The sequence below is a fragment of the Primulina eburnea genome, chromosome 1 (genome assembly GCF_022965805.1).
Source record: "Primulina eburnea isolate SZY01 chromosome 1, ASM2296580v1, whole genome shotgun sequence".
Lineage (NCBI taxonomy): Eukaryota > Viridiplantae > Streptophyta > Magnoliopsida > Lamiales > Gesneriaceae > Primulina > Primulina eburnea.
The window spans coordinates 5,778,867-5,798,682 of record NC_133101.1 but is presented as its reverse complement, the minus strand read 5'-3'; the positions used below and the strand labels follow the sequence as shown (position 1 = coordinate 5,798,682).

General features: G+C 33.2%; 3 protein-coding genes across 5 annotated transcripts; 1 reads left to right on the top strand and 2 right to left on the bottom strand.

Annotated features, from left to right (window-relative positions):
- Positions 1-664: 664 nt before the first annotated feature.
- LOC140824089 (copper transport protein ATX1-like) lies at positions 665-3,402 on the bottom strand. 2 transcript variants are annotated; one of them, XM_073185694.1, is made up of 3 exons: positions 3,190-3,402; positions 2,457-2,532; positions 665-1,061 (listed from the first exon to the last, which is right to left on the bottom strand). In XM_073185694.1, the coding sequence occupies exons 1-3, from the start codon at positions 3,196-3,198 to the stop codon at positions 883-885; spliced, it is 264 nt and encodes an 87-aa protein (XP_073041795.1). In that variant the 5' UTR covers positions 3,199-3,402; the 3' UTR covers positions 665-882. The 2 variants fall into 2 exon arrangements, with proteins under 2 accessions (XP_073041795.1, XP_073041792.1); XM_073185691.1 differs by lacking the exon at positions 3,190-3,402 and adding an exon at positions 2,935-3,064.
- A 5,937-nt stretch (positions 3,403-9,339) lies between these two features.
- On the top strand, positions 9,340-10,270 carry LOC140810645 (uncharacterized). Its single transcript, XM_073168509.1, has 2 exons — positions 9,340-9,747; positions 9,784-10,270. Exons 1-2 carry the CDS (start codon positions 9,447-9,449, stop codon positions 10,080-10,082), a joined length of 600 nt encoding a protein of 199 aa, XP_073024610.1. The 5' UTR covers positions 9,340-9,446; the 3' UTR covers positions 10,083-10,270.
- A 775-nt stretch (positions 10,271-11,045) lies between these two features.
- On the bottom strand, positions 11,046-19,443 carry LOC140824082 (protein BTR1). Of its 2 annotated transcripts, none has more exons than XM_073185679.1 (8): positions 19,130-19,443; positions 16,813-17,051; positions 16,629-16,735; positions 14,487-14,680; positions 12,812-12,888; positions 11,707-11,799; positions 11,576-11,637; positions 11,046-11,496 (listed from the first exon to the last, which is right to left on the bottom strand). In XM_073185679.1, the coding sequence occupies exons 1-8, from the start codon at positions 19,230-19,232 to the stop codon at positions 11,409-11,411; spliced, it is 963 nt and encodes a 320-aa protein (XP_073041780.1). In that variant the 5' UTR covers positions 19,233-19,443; the 3' UTR covers positions 11,046-11,408. The 2 variants fall into 2 exon arrangements, with proteins under 2 accessions (XP_073041780.1, XP_073041785.1); XM_073185684.1 differs by having other exon boundaries at positions 12,812-12,885; positions 19,130-19,442.
- Between the last annotated feature and the right edge of the window lie 373 nt (positions 19,444-19,816).

Sequence of the window (19,816 nt, the reverse complement as noted above, 5' to 3'; positions counted from 1 at the left end):
TTTAAAAATATAATAAGATATTAAAATATGTTGATTTTAAGAAAAAAAGTTATGTGTGTCTTTTTCGTTTTGACAACAACTTGTGTGAGACGGTCTCACGGGTCGTATTTGTGAGACAGATCTCTTATTTGAGTTATCCATGAAAAATTATTGTTTTTATGCTAAGAGTATTAATTTTTTATTATGAATATGAGTAGGATTGACCCGTCTCACAGATTAAGATCCGTGAGACGATCTCACACGAGACCCACTCTTTCGTTTTCGTAAGAGTTTTAAATGTCATTAGCTATTTTTTAAGCACAAAAACTCCTATAAGAACATATCAAGAATCAATTTTATGAAATGAATCTGATCGAATCATTTCGTTTTTCATAGTTTTTTTTATTAATTTTCAATTCCCAAGTCATATTTGACAAGTAGATTTATTGCTAATTTCAATCTCTCTCATTAATTTTATTCCACCTTATCTCAACTAATATACACAGGGTAAGTCAACTTTTAACATATTTATCCAATATTTTATAATCGGAAACCATGTTGAGAAATAATTAAACTAATTATTTAAAAACATCAATTTATATATTATATATAAGAAACACGTATATTCATAATATGTGTTGTATATACAAATATGAGTAATTTGTTTTAAATCAAAACTTCCATATTGAACAGAAACATTATTCTCAAGATGAGAAGGTACGGATGATAATACTCCATAAGAAGTTTATATGATACAAAGTTTTGCCAACCAAATACTCCATAATACGTTTATTCCACACACAACTCAAATTAAATATTTAGAGTTAGGATACATTCTCCTTTTCTTTTCTTTTTTTGACGAGGAAATTTTACGATACATTCATTGAAAAGCAAACAAGTACATCAAGCAACAACAACAGGCTCTGTAGGCTTTGATTCTGGTTCCGGGGCTGCTGCCTCGGCTTCCCAGAAGGAAGTTGCCTTACCAGTCTTTGAAACGGTCTGAAAAACAGCGTCTGGCTGGACATTGCCTTTAACAGTTACCTTTTGCTTCTCGATATCAATGTCGAATGATTCAACACCTGAGAAAACGAATGACTCAAAACTCAAAACGCCTTTGGATTGATGACCGATGATTATCTACAGTAACTACAGAGGAAACAAGGTCACATGATGCTTTTCATTCACTATCTTCATGTGCGTGCCTTAGTTTCTAAAAGACCCAAAACTGAGGGAAACTAATATACTTAACCGTATAGCAGCTCGAATTCATGTTAAGTGTTAACTTTAGGTTAGTTGTGGAACTCGGAGCCACAAGGGCGGTTGAGGCTTCACCAACACTAGGGGAGAATGATGCAGAGCATGAATCCGAAGTCCTATGACTTATCTGAGTAAATACAAAAGTTGATTTAAACTGATTTTCTCTGACTGGGGATAATCTTAGATTCATTACCTTCGTTTATTAAGTTTCCAATTTATCTTAATAGAAAAACCTATAAATTGACTACATATTGTTATTGTTTCTCTCTCCTCTCTCTTTCTCCTTCCCTTATTCTCTTCCCCATTCTCTAAGCCCCCAATTCTACATGAAAAGCCTTGACCATCAAAAGTCTATTCACGAGTGTGCTATATCTTTCGTATCAACACTAGTACAGAATATTTTTGTAATCAAAGTCTTACTTAGTGTCTTAAGTGGGTTCAAACACAAGGTTGTAAAGATCACCAACACGGAGAGTTGGCATTTTTCAACATCGTTGAAGTTGCAGTACCGAGAAAGGTAACATTAGAGCAATCAGAGTCAAGATAACAGTGACATGTCCAGCCTAAAAAAGTGCTAGACTAATAAATGGCTTACATTCAAACCTTCATATAAAATCTTTTCTCCCTTCTCCATTTTTAGTTATCATTATTTACCTGTATAAGTATTTATAATTTATTTAGACTTACACTGTAGACCACATTTACCTTTTGAAAATCAGTTTAAACATGTTAAAGTAGTAGCAACATTTGAATCCAATTCAACCCCATTTTATGGAGAACAACTACCACCAAACATCCACCTTTAAGTTAGACCTACCCCACCTTATGGTAGGAGAACGACGATTAAACATCAACCATTATGGTTAGACTGTATAAAACTAAAATTTCATAAAACAAGAGCACGTGTTACAGAAAATTACTCGAGTATCCAAATGAATAATTAGATGCTAAAGAAAAGCCAAATGCAAAATTTAACCAGCATCTTGTAGCACGACGTAGTTCTACCATACAGAAAATAATGTTCAATTCTACTATAGCAGTAATGGTGAATCCAATAAGCATGTGTATGTTTGAGTTAAAGACGTGTTTGGCTTCAAACAAATAAATTATACTCCAGAGGAACCAGATAAGCAATATATCTATTTCCAATCTAAAACCTTCAGTTGATTCATATCAAGCTACGCTATCACAATTGGTGCATGGAAAGCTCGACAAACCTTCCATTTTTCCAAGAACCCTTTTAACAGCTCCGACACAGCCTTGGCATGACATGCCAACCCTGAGCTCAACTGTCTGCAATTAGTGGCAAAGTTAACAGATAATGAAGATTGAATCAGGATAGACAATCAGAAAGATAAATCATCCAGATTTTATCACAGTCCTCATCCAGATCTGATATAAAAGTATGAGCAATTAATGAATATATTATTAAGTTCTATAATGACATCAATTGAACTCTAAATTTTTCCACTATGTTTAAGAACCCGAAACCAACAGGTAAAAAAGGGAAAAAAAAAATTAAGTTCGGTGTAAAAATATTGGGGTGGTCCTCCCTAAAAAAAATTAAAACCATAAACTTGCTTGGTGGAGTTTGAACAATTTGAAAGCTGTGATTGCATTCTAAAAATGGATCAATATTCAAAACTCGTCACTGATCCTAAACAAAGATATAAAACAACCAAACAAAGACAAAACCTCGAAGATCGATCGATGCATGCTTTGGTCAAAATTTCTTTCATTTCCAGCCAAGAAAATCAAAACCCATTTCATTAATTTCCCCAATTTAAAATCTTTACTCCTACTTCCGGCAAAAAAAAAATCCAAAAAACACCCATTCTTTAACGAAAGAATACAAGAAAAATATATCGAGCCGCGCCAAATTCACATGAAATTCAAGCTCGCAGCATAAAAATCGAAGTCGCAAGCAAAATCGTAGAGGGATAAACTAACCTGAGACATGATGATAGATTGAATAATCAATCACAGGAGGAGAACTGCGACCGAAAAATCAGAGAAGATGACAAATGACAAGCACTTTCCTCGAAAAGAAATATATCGAAATAAGATTAAATTTCTGAAGCAAAAGAAAATGAAAATAGATTAAATTAAAATAATATAATTTTTTTGTCAACTTTTCCAAAATAAAAAATCAACTCACGCTGTTCATGACTGCTGAAGACGTCGGCTATATTAAATTTTAGCATAAAATATAATTTCAATTATATTTAAATATTTTTTTCTCAACTCAAAACTTGTGTTTTTATTGTAATTTTGTACTATTATTATTATTATTTAATTAAATAGTAAGATAATAATATGAATGTGATACTTGTTTTAGATCCAAGTATAATATACAAGTCAACAATTGTTTAACTCATTAAAAATACTTTGAAAACAAGATGACTATATAATTGTGAAAAAAAATTAAAAAAAAAGATCATATAATAACTTGAATGAGATTGTTTTATTAGTTAAACAAATCTTTTATCCGACCCGACTCGACTCATGAAAAATATTATATTATATGTTAAAAGTATTATTTTCTCTTTATATATGGGTCGAATCAGTCTCACAGTAGACTTACTCAGAATACTAATGATATAGTTTATTTTTCTTGACTTGAAAATAATTTTCAAAAGATTCCTATGTAAAAGAGAGTGTTGACTTGCCTAAAAGAATCGAATAAAATATGATTTTAACCGATAATTCAGATTTTCAATTAAAACAGTGATAATCGATATTAAAGGCTAAAAATATTGTTATATACCTAAATATCAGGCCCAAATTAAATTCCAATGACAACTAAATTTATTAGGCCCAAAGCAATGGACTTTAAGCCCAATAATTATATATCCATTTCATTTTGAAGGATTTTTCCTTGTTATTTTCTATTATTTCAATATTCCCTTCCTTTTAGTCCATTTTGGCGTTGATGAAAGTGTTGTAAATAGGGACTTAGCCAGAAAATAGAGATCGAGAGAAAAATAAATTATTTTTAGTCACCTAGTCAATGAAATTAAAATAGAAATTAAAATATTGAGGAGACGATTGCACCCACTCTTCCTCCTTGATTCCGTCACTGATTTTAGGTAAGGACTAAATTGAGATTTGTTTTGTTTGATTAAAAGTCATATTTATTTTTGCCCGCAAATTTTCAACCAACAAATATCGATACTTTAAAATATTGAGAACGAATGAGTCATCGTTAAGCTCTTGAGATATAGAATACATTTACGTCGGGAAGACCTATTTGTGACTGTCTATATTAAAGACTCCTCCCTTGATAAAAGCCTTAGCCCCGTAAGCGCCTCCTGCGTGTGTGTATGCGCATACCATCAAGCTACGAAAAACGCATGTTTCGGGGGTTTATTTCATCTTACCCATGTGGGCATTGTCCCAATGATATGATGGATGACCAAGATTTGTCTATGCATATATATGACCCACTTTTTTTTAAAATTATATGTGTGGCAAGATCTTACCCGTTGAAATGAAGTCAGGGTAGTGTCCACATATATAGGTAAGATCTCATCTACCTGTTTCGTGATCTTCATCATTTACTGCCTTTTATTTTGGTAACTTGTAGCTAGGATCTCATTTTTCTTCTCTTAATGATCGATTATCCTTGTAAGGTTCTTAAAATAAGGTATGAAAATATCAATGCTATGTAATCCATCGAAATATGGATTTGTGGAAACATCCATATAATACTTTCTTTTGATTTAGATTAAACTGATATGATGTGGTGTAATAATTGTCTAAATAGAATAGTGATCGAATTATGATATTTGAGTTATACATTTATTATTAGCTATAACTTTTGATAAAATAGCAGAAGTTCGGTCTTACAATTGATATCAGAACAAAATTTGATGGATACATTGGAATTGATTTTGACATGAAAACATAAATAATAAGTGATATCCTAAGAGGTGGTGAACTTTCAAACAACTACTTCACGTTCTTCTTGATGTCTTTTCCTTTTCCGCGTCAAACACTTGGAAAAACAAAAGACAACTGAAAAATGTTTCGCGCATAAATGAATTTTGTTGCACAATATATGACAAATTACCGATTCAGGCATCGGCCCTAGACAGGAACGATGTCTGGTCAGGGTCAGACTTGTTAGTTTGGGTTGGAGATAGTTATGCATGTATTCTTTATATGAATTTTTTTGTTATTAAATTTTTATATATTCGGAGAGATTATATTAAAATTTAGTCTTTATATAATTTTTTTTTGTTATTAGAAATTTTATATATTCGGAGAAAATTTTGATAATATTTTTAGAGTAGGTCTTTAGTGAGACGGTATCACGAATCTCTATATGTGAGACGGGTCAATCAAACCGATATTGACAATAAAGTAATACTTTTAGCATAAAAATAATATTTTTTCATGAATAACTCAAATAAGATATCCGTCTAACAAAATACGACACGTCTCACATAAATTTTCGCCATATTTTTATGCTATTTAAACTATAGATAACTATGTCATTTGAGCAAAAATGATATTTTTGGTTTATCAAATAACAGATCATAATACAAATATTAGTTTATTTAGATGTTTTAAACTTAATAATATAGAATATATTATTTGTAATATTATTTGTAAATTGAACAAATTTTATCCTTAGCATGACATTGAAAATTTTGATTGTCATTTATAGCTTATGACACGTGGAAAAAGTCATTAAAAATCATTACCCACTAGAATTCGGAAAGTGGGATTAGGGTTGGTAAGAGGGTAGTCAATTTGAAGAGAGTTTGAAAACCGGAATTTATCTTAGAGCATGCCAAGTCTTCCACTAGCACTATAAAAATCGAGGTCAAGAGGATCATTGTGATTAAGTTTTGAAGTTGACATCAACAAGTACATTTCTTGGTTTTGTTTAATTTATTGTTGAGCTATTAAAAATTGATAAATGCATGACTCGTGCCAATATGATCGTATTGGGATATCAGGAAAATAAACGAGGTAACATCGAAGCGGATCATAAATAATATCATCAATGAATAAGATGAATATCAATATTTATAGTGATTCACTCCAAGATTGGGCTACATACACACTAAACATGTCAATGAGACCACTTCTTTATTAATAACAAAGAAGACAAGAGAATTGAGAATACAAAGTATTTTAATCAGAGCACTCTGATTTTAATACTCAATTTCTCTCTATTAATCACATTTCTTCAAGGATAAACACTCTTTAAGAAATCTCATACTAAATCTTTTGTCTCCCTTCTACACTTATGATTGTGTAGATGAGAGGATATTGTGTTTTGGTGTGATTTTGAAATGAAGAATGGATCAGTATTTTTAAGTAAAGTTTAGCAAAAAAACAAAAAACAAAACATCATTGCTTACATAATCAAACTAACTATTTTTTGACCAACCATATGTTAATTATTCAAAAATTGTGTTCTTTGAATTCAAATGTAGGTTGCCTGATTTGTTTAACAGATCGCGCACCAACCTTATATCTAAAATTTTATATGTAGTTTTCGTGAAAATTATTTTTTTCAATAATGATTTAATCCAGTTTCATATTTCTCTATAGATATTGATCGAGTTAAGCCGAGATATTGTATACCCGCTTGAATGCTATTAAAATTAATGTAGATGCGGCTGTGAACGGTTATTTGTCTTACTTGGGGGTGGGTCGGGATGTGGAGTGGGTGCAGTCTTTTTTCAGGTCGATATACTCCATATGTAGCTGAAAGCGGCTATCAGATTCGAGGATGGTGGGTGGATAGTTGGAACAGATGCCAAAAATGTGGTGAATGACGTCTTGGCTACGGCACCTAGAGCAACGGAAGCATCAATATTTTCTGAAATTCGTCGGTTATGTCTGCAAGCAGAGTCATACCTGTGATTCACAGGGCCTGAGGCGATACGTAAAAAAAATCTTCTTGTGATAAATAATCGTAAAGCTCAATTTGTAAATTAAAAATAACCAAACAAAAGATATAAAGAAAATATAATTTACGAGTTATATACTTATCTCTTTACGATTTTTTTCTTCGTGCGCCACAACATCAACATGGCTCTAACGTAATGCAATGTCATATGAACAATTATATTGGAAAAATATTGAAATTGACAAAAATTGTAAGGTATGTTGCTAAAATTGAAATTTATAAATATAAACTATCAAAATAACAAAATGATAAATATAAATGAATCAATATTGTAAAAATATATGATTTGTTTTAACTAATAAATATAATATTTTATTCAAGAAAATAGAGAATAAAAATATGTAAAATAGGTAAGTATCACAATTTTTTGTGTTTTATTTTTTGAAATAGACTCAACTACATAAATTCAAGAAAAGAAGCCAAATAATCGACAAGTAAAGTATAAAAGTTTAACACATGAATTGACACAAGATAAAATAATAAATATATTGGACAAACATTACTATTTTATGCATACAAAATTTTTAAAAAATTAATTAATGAGCCGTGAAGCTTTATTGTTTGGACTCTACATAATTTGATTAAATCCTAATGAACACAATCATCATATTTAATCATATTTTCAATAGGTCAATGTCTAATTTTTTTTTAAATGTCCAATGTACATATTATTTAGGTGCATGTCTCAACAACATGAGATCAATGATCTTTTTTGGGCCCCTGTGAGGGCTGGGCCTGAGGCGATGGCCTCTCTCGCCTCACAGTAGGTACGACCATGTCTGCAAGTTCCACAATCTGCTGTCCATTTCTCCTCGAGATTAACTAATGGAGTGGCACCCTCTGTTGCTAAGTTAGTTTTAGATATGGTTCGTTAACTATCTATACAACAGTTTTATATACACAAGTTACTCGACACATACGCAATATGCGTGTGTACAATCCTTTTATCATTATCGATGGACTATTGAAATAAAAAAAATAAAAATAAAATTGTGTGTCGAATTTAAAAAACAAAAAACACAAATGTAATATTAGTATCATATAAGGATAATATATATGATTTTTAAATATAAATTAATATATTTTAACTTGTGATAATATTTATTTAGGATTTCTTTCCTAAATATTATTAACATAAAATTGAAAAGTAATTATGATTATATATCAATTTTATTTTTATTATGTCATGCCTAAAATTTAAAAAATAAATAATTTTTAGTGGATTGGTTATTTTTTTTTCCTAAATATTATTAAGAAAAATAATTTTGATGATATATTAATTCTTAAATATATTTTTTTATTGGATTCGTCGGGTTTTGAAACAAATCCCGAGTTTGGCCAAACACCTCCCGTTATCATCCCTACTTTTTTACAACTTTCACTTGATAGTTCAATAGTATATCTATCTATGTTTACTATATATAAAGTCTACCTTAGCGACCAGACTTTGTGACACAAATTGAAAATTCTCAAACGAAATTAAAAAATATCATACGAATCTATATTGGCTAATGCAGACTTAAATCTAATCACCATGCATTTACGATGCTAAATGCATGATTTCATGTCTATTTCACTTCTAGCCACCATAGAAAACGCAAAAAAAGTAGCATGATTCGAAATTTTCCCAAGTGCAAAGTGGAAGATGCAGACGTAGATTCATCTGATTGGTCCGTATACTAAACACTTCAGAGCCTCAAATCAAAGAAATGGGAGATGGCTTGATCACATTAATTTAATATCCCGTCTCATGAATTTCGATTATAATTTTAATGTTAACAATAAAATAATTAACGAAATCTTAAATTCATATATCACTAATTTACACAAAATTAAATGAATATCAAATACATCCGTTATTGAGTGAACATGAAATATGGTCTAATTAACATAAAATACTATAAAAATACAAAAATGGATTTGAAGTTTATAATATTGTTTCTTTGAAATTAAAAATATATTTGAAATTCATTGATTTGAAATCGTCAATCCAAATGCACAAGAAGAATTTCAATTATAATTTGTAAGAGGGTCGAGTCCACCACCATCCTACAATTGATCATAAAGCACTTCCGGCCCACATCGCACCTTCGCCACTATCTAATTCTTACATTCACATTTCTGAGACAAGATTATCGAAGAAGCTACTTTCGGTGTATCCTAGTACTATAAATAGGGACCTTATTTTGGGTTTGAGACATAAATAATCACTTGTGTCGTTATGCATCGTATGGTTAACATCTTTTTAACAAAATAAAAGAGAATAGAGAACAAGAAAATGGCACAATACACCATGATTGGCGCTGCATTATCAGTCATGCTACTTGTAGACCTTGTGTTTGCCGCTAGAGTGGGAAATACGTTTAATGAAGGAGGAGGTGGGGGTGGTGGGGGAGGTAGGGGCGGTGGAGGGGGAAGTGGGTATGACCTTGGCTCAGGTTCAGGTTCAGGTTATGGGTCTGGGAGTGGTGAAGGATATGGTTCTTCCGGAAAATATTATAATGGTGGAGGTGGAGGTGGAGGTGGAGGCGGCGGCGGTGGAGGATCAGCCAATGGTTATGGTTCGGGATATGGGTCTGGTGAGGGTGAAGGATATGGTTCGGGTGGTGGGTCAGGAAAGGGAGAAGGATACGGAGGTGGTGGTGGTGGAGGCAGAGGTGGAGGCGGCGGCGGAGGCATAGGAAATGGTTCAGGAAGAGGCTCAGGGTATGGGAGCGGCAGTGGCTCGGGATATGGAAGTGGAGGTGGAACAGGTGGTAGCGGTGGTGGTGGAGGTGGAAGAGGAGGAGGAGGAGGAGGAGGAGGAGGCGGAGGCGGCGCCTCAGGCAATGCCTCTGGTTATGGTAGCGGCTCTGGCAGTGGGTCTGGCTATGGTTCGGGTAATGGTGGGGATGGTAAATATGATCAACCGTGAGCTAATAATAGATCGCACGCCTAGTAATAATGGAAATAAAATTGCACGGTTTCACCAACTTCAGAAGGTCCTGTTATCAAGTGGCGAACCTTGCACATTCGTTTGTTTCATTCTCACATGAGTCATTATAGATATCGTTACCAAACATGTATGTAATATCAGTGTGAAATAATATCATAATACACTCATGTTACCTCTTGTCTCGTGCTAAATATACACACAGTACTCACCAACCAATCCTTCCTATTCCCCCATACAAAAAAAGACTCCATATAAGAACTCCTACAAACTATCTCGATCACTCTCGAAAAATGTTTTTACTCAAAATAGATAGCTAGAACCTAACAAGATATACATAAGAATATCTTTGTCTAAGAAATGGAGTCCGATTCATCTCCCTTCGTCGGGTGGTTAGTACAATCGGTGTGCTTCCAAAACGATATTGGATAAAATCAAAGGTTTGGTTTCATTTCAATCGCCCGGATCCACCATAAAATTTTCAACACAGATAATTCGGTATTTACCAGATTTAGATTTGGCATATATCCATTTGTAGCAAAAATAGCTAAGCTGAGTCCTTGGGACACAGAAAACCTTGATCACTCCAAAAACCCAAAAAAATTCATAAGTTGCCTAAAGTTTGACTATGCCCCAAGTCATGACAGGTGCTTAATGACATACCCGAATACAAATTGCATCAGTATGACCTAATTCGAGTTAGTGATACTGATCTTCTACTAGGTTAGAATCATACGAAATGTCAACTAGCAATAAGATTTTAGGTATCACAGCAACCTACACACAAGTTGGTGTAGGCAGTCATTTACCAAAATATTCCCAAAGAAACTACTTGTAAAATTATCGAACATCATAATTCAATCAATCTAAAAGGTGGAGCATGAGAGACTCTCAATACACCTATGAGAACAAAAACAAATTTAGAAGGCACTAACAAAGGAACGATAGAATTGAACAAGTCTACTCCATTTACTAAACTTCGAAATAAACTAATATCAGTTAGTTTATCATGTAGTTCAGGCATAAAAAATTACAACACCGTACAGACATCTGAATAAATGTATGAATTTTATCGATGTTTGGTATAATGTTGCTGAACCAAAAAATTCTTCAAAATACACTTGCTACCAGAAATATAGTCAATTGAAAATCTCTCAAGGAAACTTAGATTTAGCCCCATCTTGTATCAAAATTTCAGCAAAAGAAAAGGTATCAAGAAATTTGCCAGCAGTTGCAAACGAGGAATGAAACTCAGGGTCATTCAATAACAAATTTTGACGACTAGAAGAGAAATAAAGGAGTATCCCATCACCTCTCCGAAACTGACGCAACTTTTTGCAATATCATGGATTCAGCTGTACGAACAGCTCTTTCAGGCCCAGTAATGGTAACTTTTCTGCAAGAAGTTATAAGACATGAGGATATACTTGGTATGCACTCTCAACAATCAGGATGCATGTTTCATATTTTCATACCTATCTGAAGTCCCAGACACAAAATCACCCCTGTCAGATATCTTTACCCTAGCCCCACTAAGCTGTGAAGCAAAGAATCTCAGTATCAAAAAAGTCACATACCAAAGTAGAATCCAAGCTTATAAACAAACCTGACTGATCTCCATGATATTACGTCCTCCGCGGCCAACTACAATCCCTATATGTTCGTCCGCAACACCAAGAGTCACAGAACTGCTATCTTCCTGCATTATAACACTACACTAGTTAGTAAAACAAACCAAATACTGAGACTTCAAAGGAAGTAGAAGTATCAGCGCTCTACCATAATCACTTAATGACAGACACCTGACATTCAAAAGAGACTACAAAGAGCTATTTAACAGAAACCGGTTTAACAAATGATCCCAAATTACAGTTGTCTATGCAAATATAAACCCCTGTAAACGTCTATTTTAAAGTATTTACCATTCAAGAGTAAAGAAGAATAACTTATTATAAATATTAAAGGACCAATAGGTGGCCTACGGAAACCCAATTCTGTTACAGTAGAACATAATTTCCCCTTTAAAGAACTACACAAAGTCCATTTTTTATCAGAGAGTCCAGATACGTCAATTATAATACTTAAGTAAATAAACATGCTCGGTACGAACTACTAGACTAGCTTCGGGTAAAAATATTTCTTTGAGGCTTTAAAGCTGATAGATCTAGAAAAGCAACCAAAAGATAAAAGAATGCAAAATTACAACAGATCTCTTAGGGGGCAATTATTGTTTTTCTCATTAACTAATAAAATAATTATTAATGAAATTAACTAATATCATAAAATATCAATATCTGCAAAATATTATACATAAATAGACAAACAATATGCATAAATAACAAATAAAATAATGATAAGAAAATATAATATGTTAACTACAATATTAAATGTTATATAAAATATTTAAAAATACATAAGACAAAAATAATAAAATACGCATATAATGATTATTTTATCCACGTCTTCATGAGTTCTTATTATAACTTCTTAAATAAGTTTTTAAATTTGTGCTAAATTCTTGTTCCTTAAATTAATTACAGATCTTCCGGTTGTGTTCTGGATTTTTCAGTTCATTATTAATCGTAAAACATGTGCTCCAAACATGACTAAATTCAGGTTTTCAGTTTTTGGAAAATATAAAGGGTATGTTTCTAGTACTCCAAAAAAGTGTGAATGTGAACATTTCAGCAAAACGAAGGTTGACAACAGACCTTGCTAAGAGACCTGTTATTCTGATACTTTACTCCAGCTCCGTTAGGTCTGTAGTTCATTGCACTGTATGCAACTGCTGAATAAGGGTAATTACATCAAATGCTAAATTTTGTGACTCTGAAATGAAGTAGACATATGAAAGAAACAAAACCAAGTAAAAAAAATCAGAAAGCCTTATTTTCGAGTACTTTATCAAGTGAAGTAACACTAGATCCTATATTTAATACTCTAGTAGCAGCAATGCACAACTCACGTCATATTGTTCCAACATAATGCAGTCTAGAAAACAAAATGAAGTATCAAAAAGCAGTGTCATCACTTTCTCTTTTTGAAAGGTAAATATTAAAATGCTTCATTTAATGGGACCAAAGAAGTGCCTCCCACGTACACTAAAAGGTGTTATGTATCATCTATACATGTGTGCACATCATCTAGCAATTAATCACATGATATGAAACTATCAATGGAGTATTCATTATCTCAAAATAATTGCACTAGCAACAGGCATAGAGCCATAGCTACCCATAAAGTACTCAATATTCCAAAAGAATTAAGAGCTCATAACAATAATTTTGCATAACTAATGCAGCACTGCATTTGCGTATTTTACCTCAAATTTTGGAGTACAGTATAGAAGCCATCAACTAACCGACACGACGGAATGATAGACACTAGAAGGATGCATGCATCTTATAAAATTGAATTAGTTTGATATTTGATTCTTGATATATCCGAGCAAGACTTTACATAACGGCATTGCAGAAGCACATTCCTATGTTTAGTACATGTTTATCTATTATACTTAATATCTCCGCACTGGGTGTCTAATGTCATGTCACCTTTCATGGGAATGCTTTAATCCGAGGAGCGGTGTCTTTTAGAACGAATAACATGAAGATAAAATGAGCGAGAAGATGAAAAGAAATTTGGAACAGGATGCTTACATTTTATAGAGGCAAGGGCCTTAATGGTATACCATTTGTTTCTACTCTGGCATGCAATAATTAGATCGTTTATATTTATTTCACTGAACGTGTTTTATGTTCAAAACTTCATATGTGGATAATCTGGTTCACATATTTAATCATAAAGATTAATAATATTTATTCTATTAAGTTAGGATGCCTACTATTGCAACTAAAATTAAAAAAAAAATTAATTAATTAACCACATATTAGCAATATTGATCAATGAGGACAAAGGGTTAATAAGTAGATTCAGTACCAATACAAGAAATAAGAATTTGTGAATTATATGGGAGATCAAGATGCTAGTATAACAAAGATTTTTTCTAATACATAAATTTAAAAGGTTAAAATATAACATGCAAAAGCAGATGGTAACCCTTCGTAGGTGAGCATTTGATTGTGAACTTCATAAAGCCTGCTAGCCTATCCATTTATCACTCCAGCACATCAGTGGGCTTCTATTATAGAGAATATCATCAACTTACACAAGATGGGCTTTTTATGATTTGGGAAATACATATGCTCGCAAGAAACAGGATAAGTAACTATATACTAGGAAAGTTAGAGCATCACAAAAACAGTGAGGTGACATAAAGTAATTGTTTGTAGTACCTAAGGTTGCTAATTATATCAAACAAAAATAACACAAAACTTCCACCAATGAGGAAGAGAAAATGGAAAAGGTTACGCTAAGAAAAACTAGTACCTGCGTAAGAAAATGGAGCATTCACAGATTGGTTATAGTATGAATCGGCTACCAGCTTCAGGAGGATCAGCTCAATTGCTCGCATTTGTCCTCTTAAAGTACCAGTCACTGTCACTAACCTATCATGCAGACCAGGGAAATAGTTGTCCTGGGGAGATATCTTGATTCCAGCTCGAGAGTCTTCAATCAATGACCTGTTCCAAAAAGTTACAACATTGAAGCAATAGTCCAAGAGTAAATGTGAACTATAAACACATATATGGTTACCCACAAAAGCACATCTGCAGATATAAAAAAAATTCTGTGCACATGCCCACCACGAAGTCCTTCAAAATAAATTCATATCAAAGCATGTTTTAGCAAGCCTGTAGAGCTTCAATGTACAACACAAACAATTCCTAATCCATTTAATGTTAAATTTATAAAACAATAACTATTACGTTAATGCTACATGATGGAGAGAGTAATCACAACTTGATAAATTTGATCCAACCTAGGCAAATTTCTGCTTATGGTAAGAAGGTGAATAACAGTCCCCTCACCGGCATTTGCAGCTCTCAATCCCCTCGAACCCTAAAACAATTATCGCCCTCATGGGCAGTGCAAAATTCAATATTCTTCCATGAAGAGGCATAGCATTTAGAAGCATGAAAAAAACCATGCACAGCACGGTGCAAGCTTGTTGCTTTCCTTAAGAGCAACATTCATGGCTCATCGTTTCAACAACTCGAGCACATGGTCCCTTCAATACAAATGCAAGGTGATTTTTTAGTCATGCCTTTATCAACAAAGCCCTGATTCCTCTGGTTTTGCCTGTCATTTTCTTCTCCTTCATCATCTACCCGTCCGTCTTTGCTCTCTTCTTTCTCTCTTTTCTCTCCGATCTGTTACTAGCACTCCCTTATATCTTACTAAAACAGAATATGCATTGGCCTTGTTTTTTATTTTTCTGCATATTACTTTTTTCGGCCTACTAAAATTTGTAATTTGAGTGTTGAGAGTAATGAAATATATGTATTTTAAGGTCTGAGACTAAACAACTATCACATCTTTTCTTTTCTAACAGTTTAAAATATCTTCCTCGTTCAAATATATAGAAGTCACCTGCTCTATTGTTAACTGTAACATCACTTACATGACAAAAAACTTAGTATTTGTGTGTCTCGTTATAATTGAGCTATAAATTTAAGATCATGGAACCAAACATTTCATCATCTGCCTCGTAGCCTTTGTAGTTAATGGTGGTTTTAGACCATATAAACAAAACGGATGTACAAAATCCAACCGTGTCTACAAATTTTGGAAAAAAATATGCGTCTTCAATAAATATGGAAGAATTAAATACTTTTTTTTTCCATTTTAGAAAGATATTGTAAGCTGTTTTGATGACAGGAAATAACTTAAGAAACACATACATTTTCCAGGTTAAGAGTTCTCTATATTGGCCAAGCATTAGGTTTAGTCAATTTCAAAAGTCCCCCATTCTATCCATTCAATACATGTCAGCATTAGTAAGCAATCTGATGATCCAGAAAACCCCCACCAACCTTTTTCTGATTGACAGGATGCTAAACAATATACTCCATATTGATTCTATTGATAAGCTGGGGCAACAGAGATTGTTTCCTCCTTCAGAATTTCAATTCTTCAATCAACTAAATGAATTTCCCAGTCAAGCTATTTAACATGCAAGAAACTTTTTGACATAGAAAAGAAGATAAGAAATACAGCTCTTGTCTGATATTTTAAGTATTTTAAAGTCAACATAAAAATAAGAATATTTTAAAGTCTTAGCATTTAAGATAATGAAATTCTGAATCTGCTGAGAGCAGATAGTCAACTATTCACTGGATATAGAGTTAAGATTGTCAAATATTTTGGCAACCTAATAACGGAGCAGCAACACACACTTATAATTAACAATCGTTGAAATAATACGGGATCAACTTTCAGTTGACATCGAGAAGTAGACACATTGATATGTTTTAAACATTATAAACATAATTTTTGGCCAAATCAATTGAATTGACATTATATATATATATATATATATATATATATATTCACCATGAGATCATTAATTAAAAGGTAATTCCAGTAACACTAGATAAATGTTTTAAAAGATTTGAAAAGAAGTCATACCTTATGATGGCACCACCCTTCCCAATTATTCCACCACAAGAGCTATTGGGTACAACTAGTCTAATTTTCGATTCTGGATCAACTTCATCACCCTCCGCAGCATAAAACTAAATGCACACAGCAATAGAATTCTTAATGTAAACTCAAATGCTCCTCTTGAAAACTGTTTAAAGTGATTTGTTACCTCATCCAGCAATTTAGAAAAAATGAGCTCCACAGCCTTTAACACTTCATCAACCATTCCGGAGACCATGATAATCCTATCGGATGTACCAGGAAAATATTCAAAGTTCCGTGACAACTGGATACGTGCTCCAGACTGGGACTGGATATCATTTATGGTTGAACCACCTTTTCCTATTACAGAACCAGCTTCAGCATTTGATAAAAGGAACCTGAGATGAGTGGTTTTCTCTGCATCGTCTGCAAATTAACAAATAAACTTTTCAAAAATGTGGAAAAGGAAAGATGCCAGTAAATTAGAAAATAAGGGCATACGTGTCCTGAAGTATAAAAAAGAGTATAATCAAGTTCCACTGCCATTTGTGAGTAAGTATCAGCCGAATATATTTCTGTTATGGAGATCATCAGCAGATGAATCACTAAGTTTCTCATTCAGCACCACATCATACTTCAATATCTAAGCACAAATTGCCTTATGGATACTGCAGACTTCATGGGCAACTCACTTATGACATACTATTATTAAACATGCGCTTCCATCCCAAATTCTACATAAATACTGACCAAAAGGATAGGATAGTCTGACACACCACCATATTAACCCAACTTGGATAATAACTCGTGTGTGACATACCTGATGCACAAGATTACATTTCATGGTATGTATATTGTTGACAAAGTTCTATGTCCTTATCAATATACAATTCTACAAGTCCCCTTGGGAGATTTATTCTAACCAGAATGTTAACTTTGTTTAGAAATAGTGTCCTTATAAGCAAAAATTTAACGTTGAAATGCCAGTCAAATAGGATTAAAAATGTTATCAATATTAAATTGAAGTCATGCACACTAAGTCAAAGCATACAAAGAACTTCCAGGTGTAAACTACCTCTAAGAAGGTCTTATAAGAACCTCATACTAGATAAGGGTTTGAGTCTTTGTACAGGAAGATATTGGATAATACAATTCAGGGGTTTGAGTCTTTGTACAGGAGGATATAATAATACAAACCCCTGAACAAATCAAAGTAATTTGAATAGCCAATGATCAATATTTTCATGTGTTGCAGCTTCAACATATCCGCTACACAAACGTCAACAAATGAAGATGACATTAGCATGTTGAAACTGGTTATTTCACACTCCCTTAGACTTCTCCATTTTAGTTCTCCAGTTTCAACAATACTACCTGTTCCACTCCAACTTCCCAAACTTGTGAAACATAGTGCAAACTTGGGAATAATATTACTCTAGAGCCCTATTCAATCTTATGACAGCTATGATATCTCCATAAGAAAATCGCATCAGGCAAAATGGCAGGATAATGTGCCTCTAACATTTATGATAGAAGGAAAAAGGTGTTATCAAAGAAACTTTCTACTCAAGTAAGTCTACTATGCGAACAACTTAAAATTTATATTCAAATAGATTAAAAAAAATCATAATATCAGAAAACAAGAGAAAATAACTTGTCACAGAACAGAGATAAAGATTTCTAAAGATTAGAATTAAACAACTATAATCAACATTACCAGTATTCTACACCTTCTTTTACTTGAAATACTTGCACCACCAAAATTTCAGATTAAATTATCGTCTCATCAAATATATGCTCACACAAAAACTGAAGTCCTGAATTTTTTCAAGATTTAATCACAGATGAATAGGTTCAACTAAATTTAAATGAGAAAATAAAGAAATCCAAGTATCCCATGGAGGAGCTCGAATTCAAGCATAAAAAGCAGAAATTTGATTGATTTAAACTATACCGTACTTTTACAGTTGAAACAATTAAAATTTAGCAAAATAACTGAAAAAATTTCATCACAATGCATAGATATATTTTCAAAGTAAATTTATTTTGTTGAATTAAAAATGCATTTCCAACTTCTATTTGATTACACAACCACAGTTAATTTGTAAGTCTTCCAAAAACAGTGCACGAAACTGCAGTAACTATACTTCAGTTTCAGCGCACCTTGGTTCCGGCAACCAAAGTCAAACACCTGTCTCTAATTACCCAAATTTACACAAAATCTCCAATACTAGGATTCTATAAGGCTCTGAACGACAATAACATGTAGCGTAAAAAACACACACATTACATTAACCTCGGGTCACATTTCCAAGTCACGCAGCAATTCAAAAACGAAAGTAAGTAAAGTGCAGATTTACAGCTCAACACTTCCCAAACTAAACAGATCCAGGACCACAGATCTTCAGCAAATCGTAGAAAAAAATTAACAAAATAACAAAAAAATCGATCCGGCACCACATGGCACGCGCATTTACAATTTACACGTGAATTAGCGTCCAGACCTGGAGAAGGCGACGATTTGCGAGGCGGCGACCGATTCTGCTGAGATTCGGACGACGACGAATTGTAGAGAGATTCCTTCCCTTCCGCAGCCAAGGATTCCATTCTCTCCGTATGTACAGCTATATGAATCTACTTTCTGGTATATATATATATTGATACAGAGTTGAAAATGGCGATTTGGAGAAATCCGTATAGGTGGTAGATATAGAGATTTTTGGGTATAGATAGAGTGAGAGAGAAGTTCAGGTGTTGAAAGAGGCGCTGTAAGAAATGAGAATGAGGATACAAGCAAATGGGGAACTATGGGACTTGGCCACTTGGGATGGGCAAATCTTCTACAATAGGTAATCTTACGCAAAGGTTGGAACGGCACTCGGACTTGGACCCGACCCGTACGGAGTTGTCGAACCCACCCATTTTTTATATGGGTCGGGACGAGTTTCCGTTTATATTTAAAGTAGGTCTCACGAATCTTTATCGGCGAGATTGGTCAATCCTATCGATATTCACAATAAAAAATAATATTCTTAACAACTTTTTCATGGATAAACCAAATAAAAGATCTGTCTCACAAAATACAACTCGTGAGACCGTCTCACACAAATTTTTACTTTATGATAATGGTAAATTTAAATTAAGTACATAAATAATTTTGGATTGTTATGGTATAAAAACAGAAGTTAAAC

Bases quoted from the DNA above. Each gene is read 5' to 3' on its own strand.
- LOC140824089 (XM_073185691.1), bottom strand. From the start codon at position 3,009: ATGAAATGGGTTTTGATTTTCTTGGCTGGAAATGAAAGAAATTTTGAC. The intron at 2,533-2,934 runs GTTTTGTCTTTG...CACTAATTGCAG, and splicing joins TGCATCGATCGATCTTCGAG to ACAGTTGAGCTCAGGGTTGG. The intron at 1,062-2,456 runs GTTTGTCGAGCT...TCGTTTTCTCAG, and splicing joins GGTTCTTGGAAAAATGGAAG to GTGTTGAATCATTCGACATT.
- LOC140810645 (XM_073168509.1), top strand. From the start codon at position 9,447: ATGGCACAATACACCATGATTGGCGCTGCATTATCAGTCATGCTACTT. The intron at 9,748-9,783 runs GTGAGGGTGAAG...GTGGTGGGTCAG, and splicing joins TGGTTCGGGATATGGGTCTG to GAAAGGGAGAAGGATACGGA.
- LOC140824082 (XM_073185679.1), bottom strand. From the start codon at position 19,232: ATGGAATCCTTGGCTGCGGAAGGGAAGGAATCTCTCTACAATTCGTCG. The intron at 14,681-16,628 runs GTATGACTTCTT...TTTTTGGAACAG, and splicing joins AAGGGTGGTGCCATCATAAG to GTCATTGATTGAAGACTCTC. The intron at 11,800-12,811 runs GTCTGTTGTCAA...GTTATAATGCAG, and splicing joins ATAACAGGTCTCTTAGCAAG to GAAGATAGCAGTTCTGTGAC.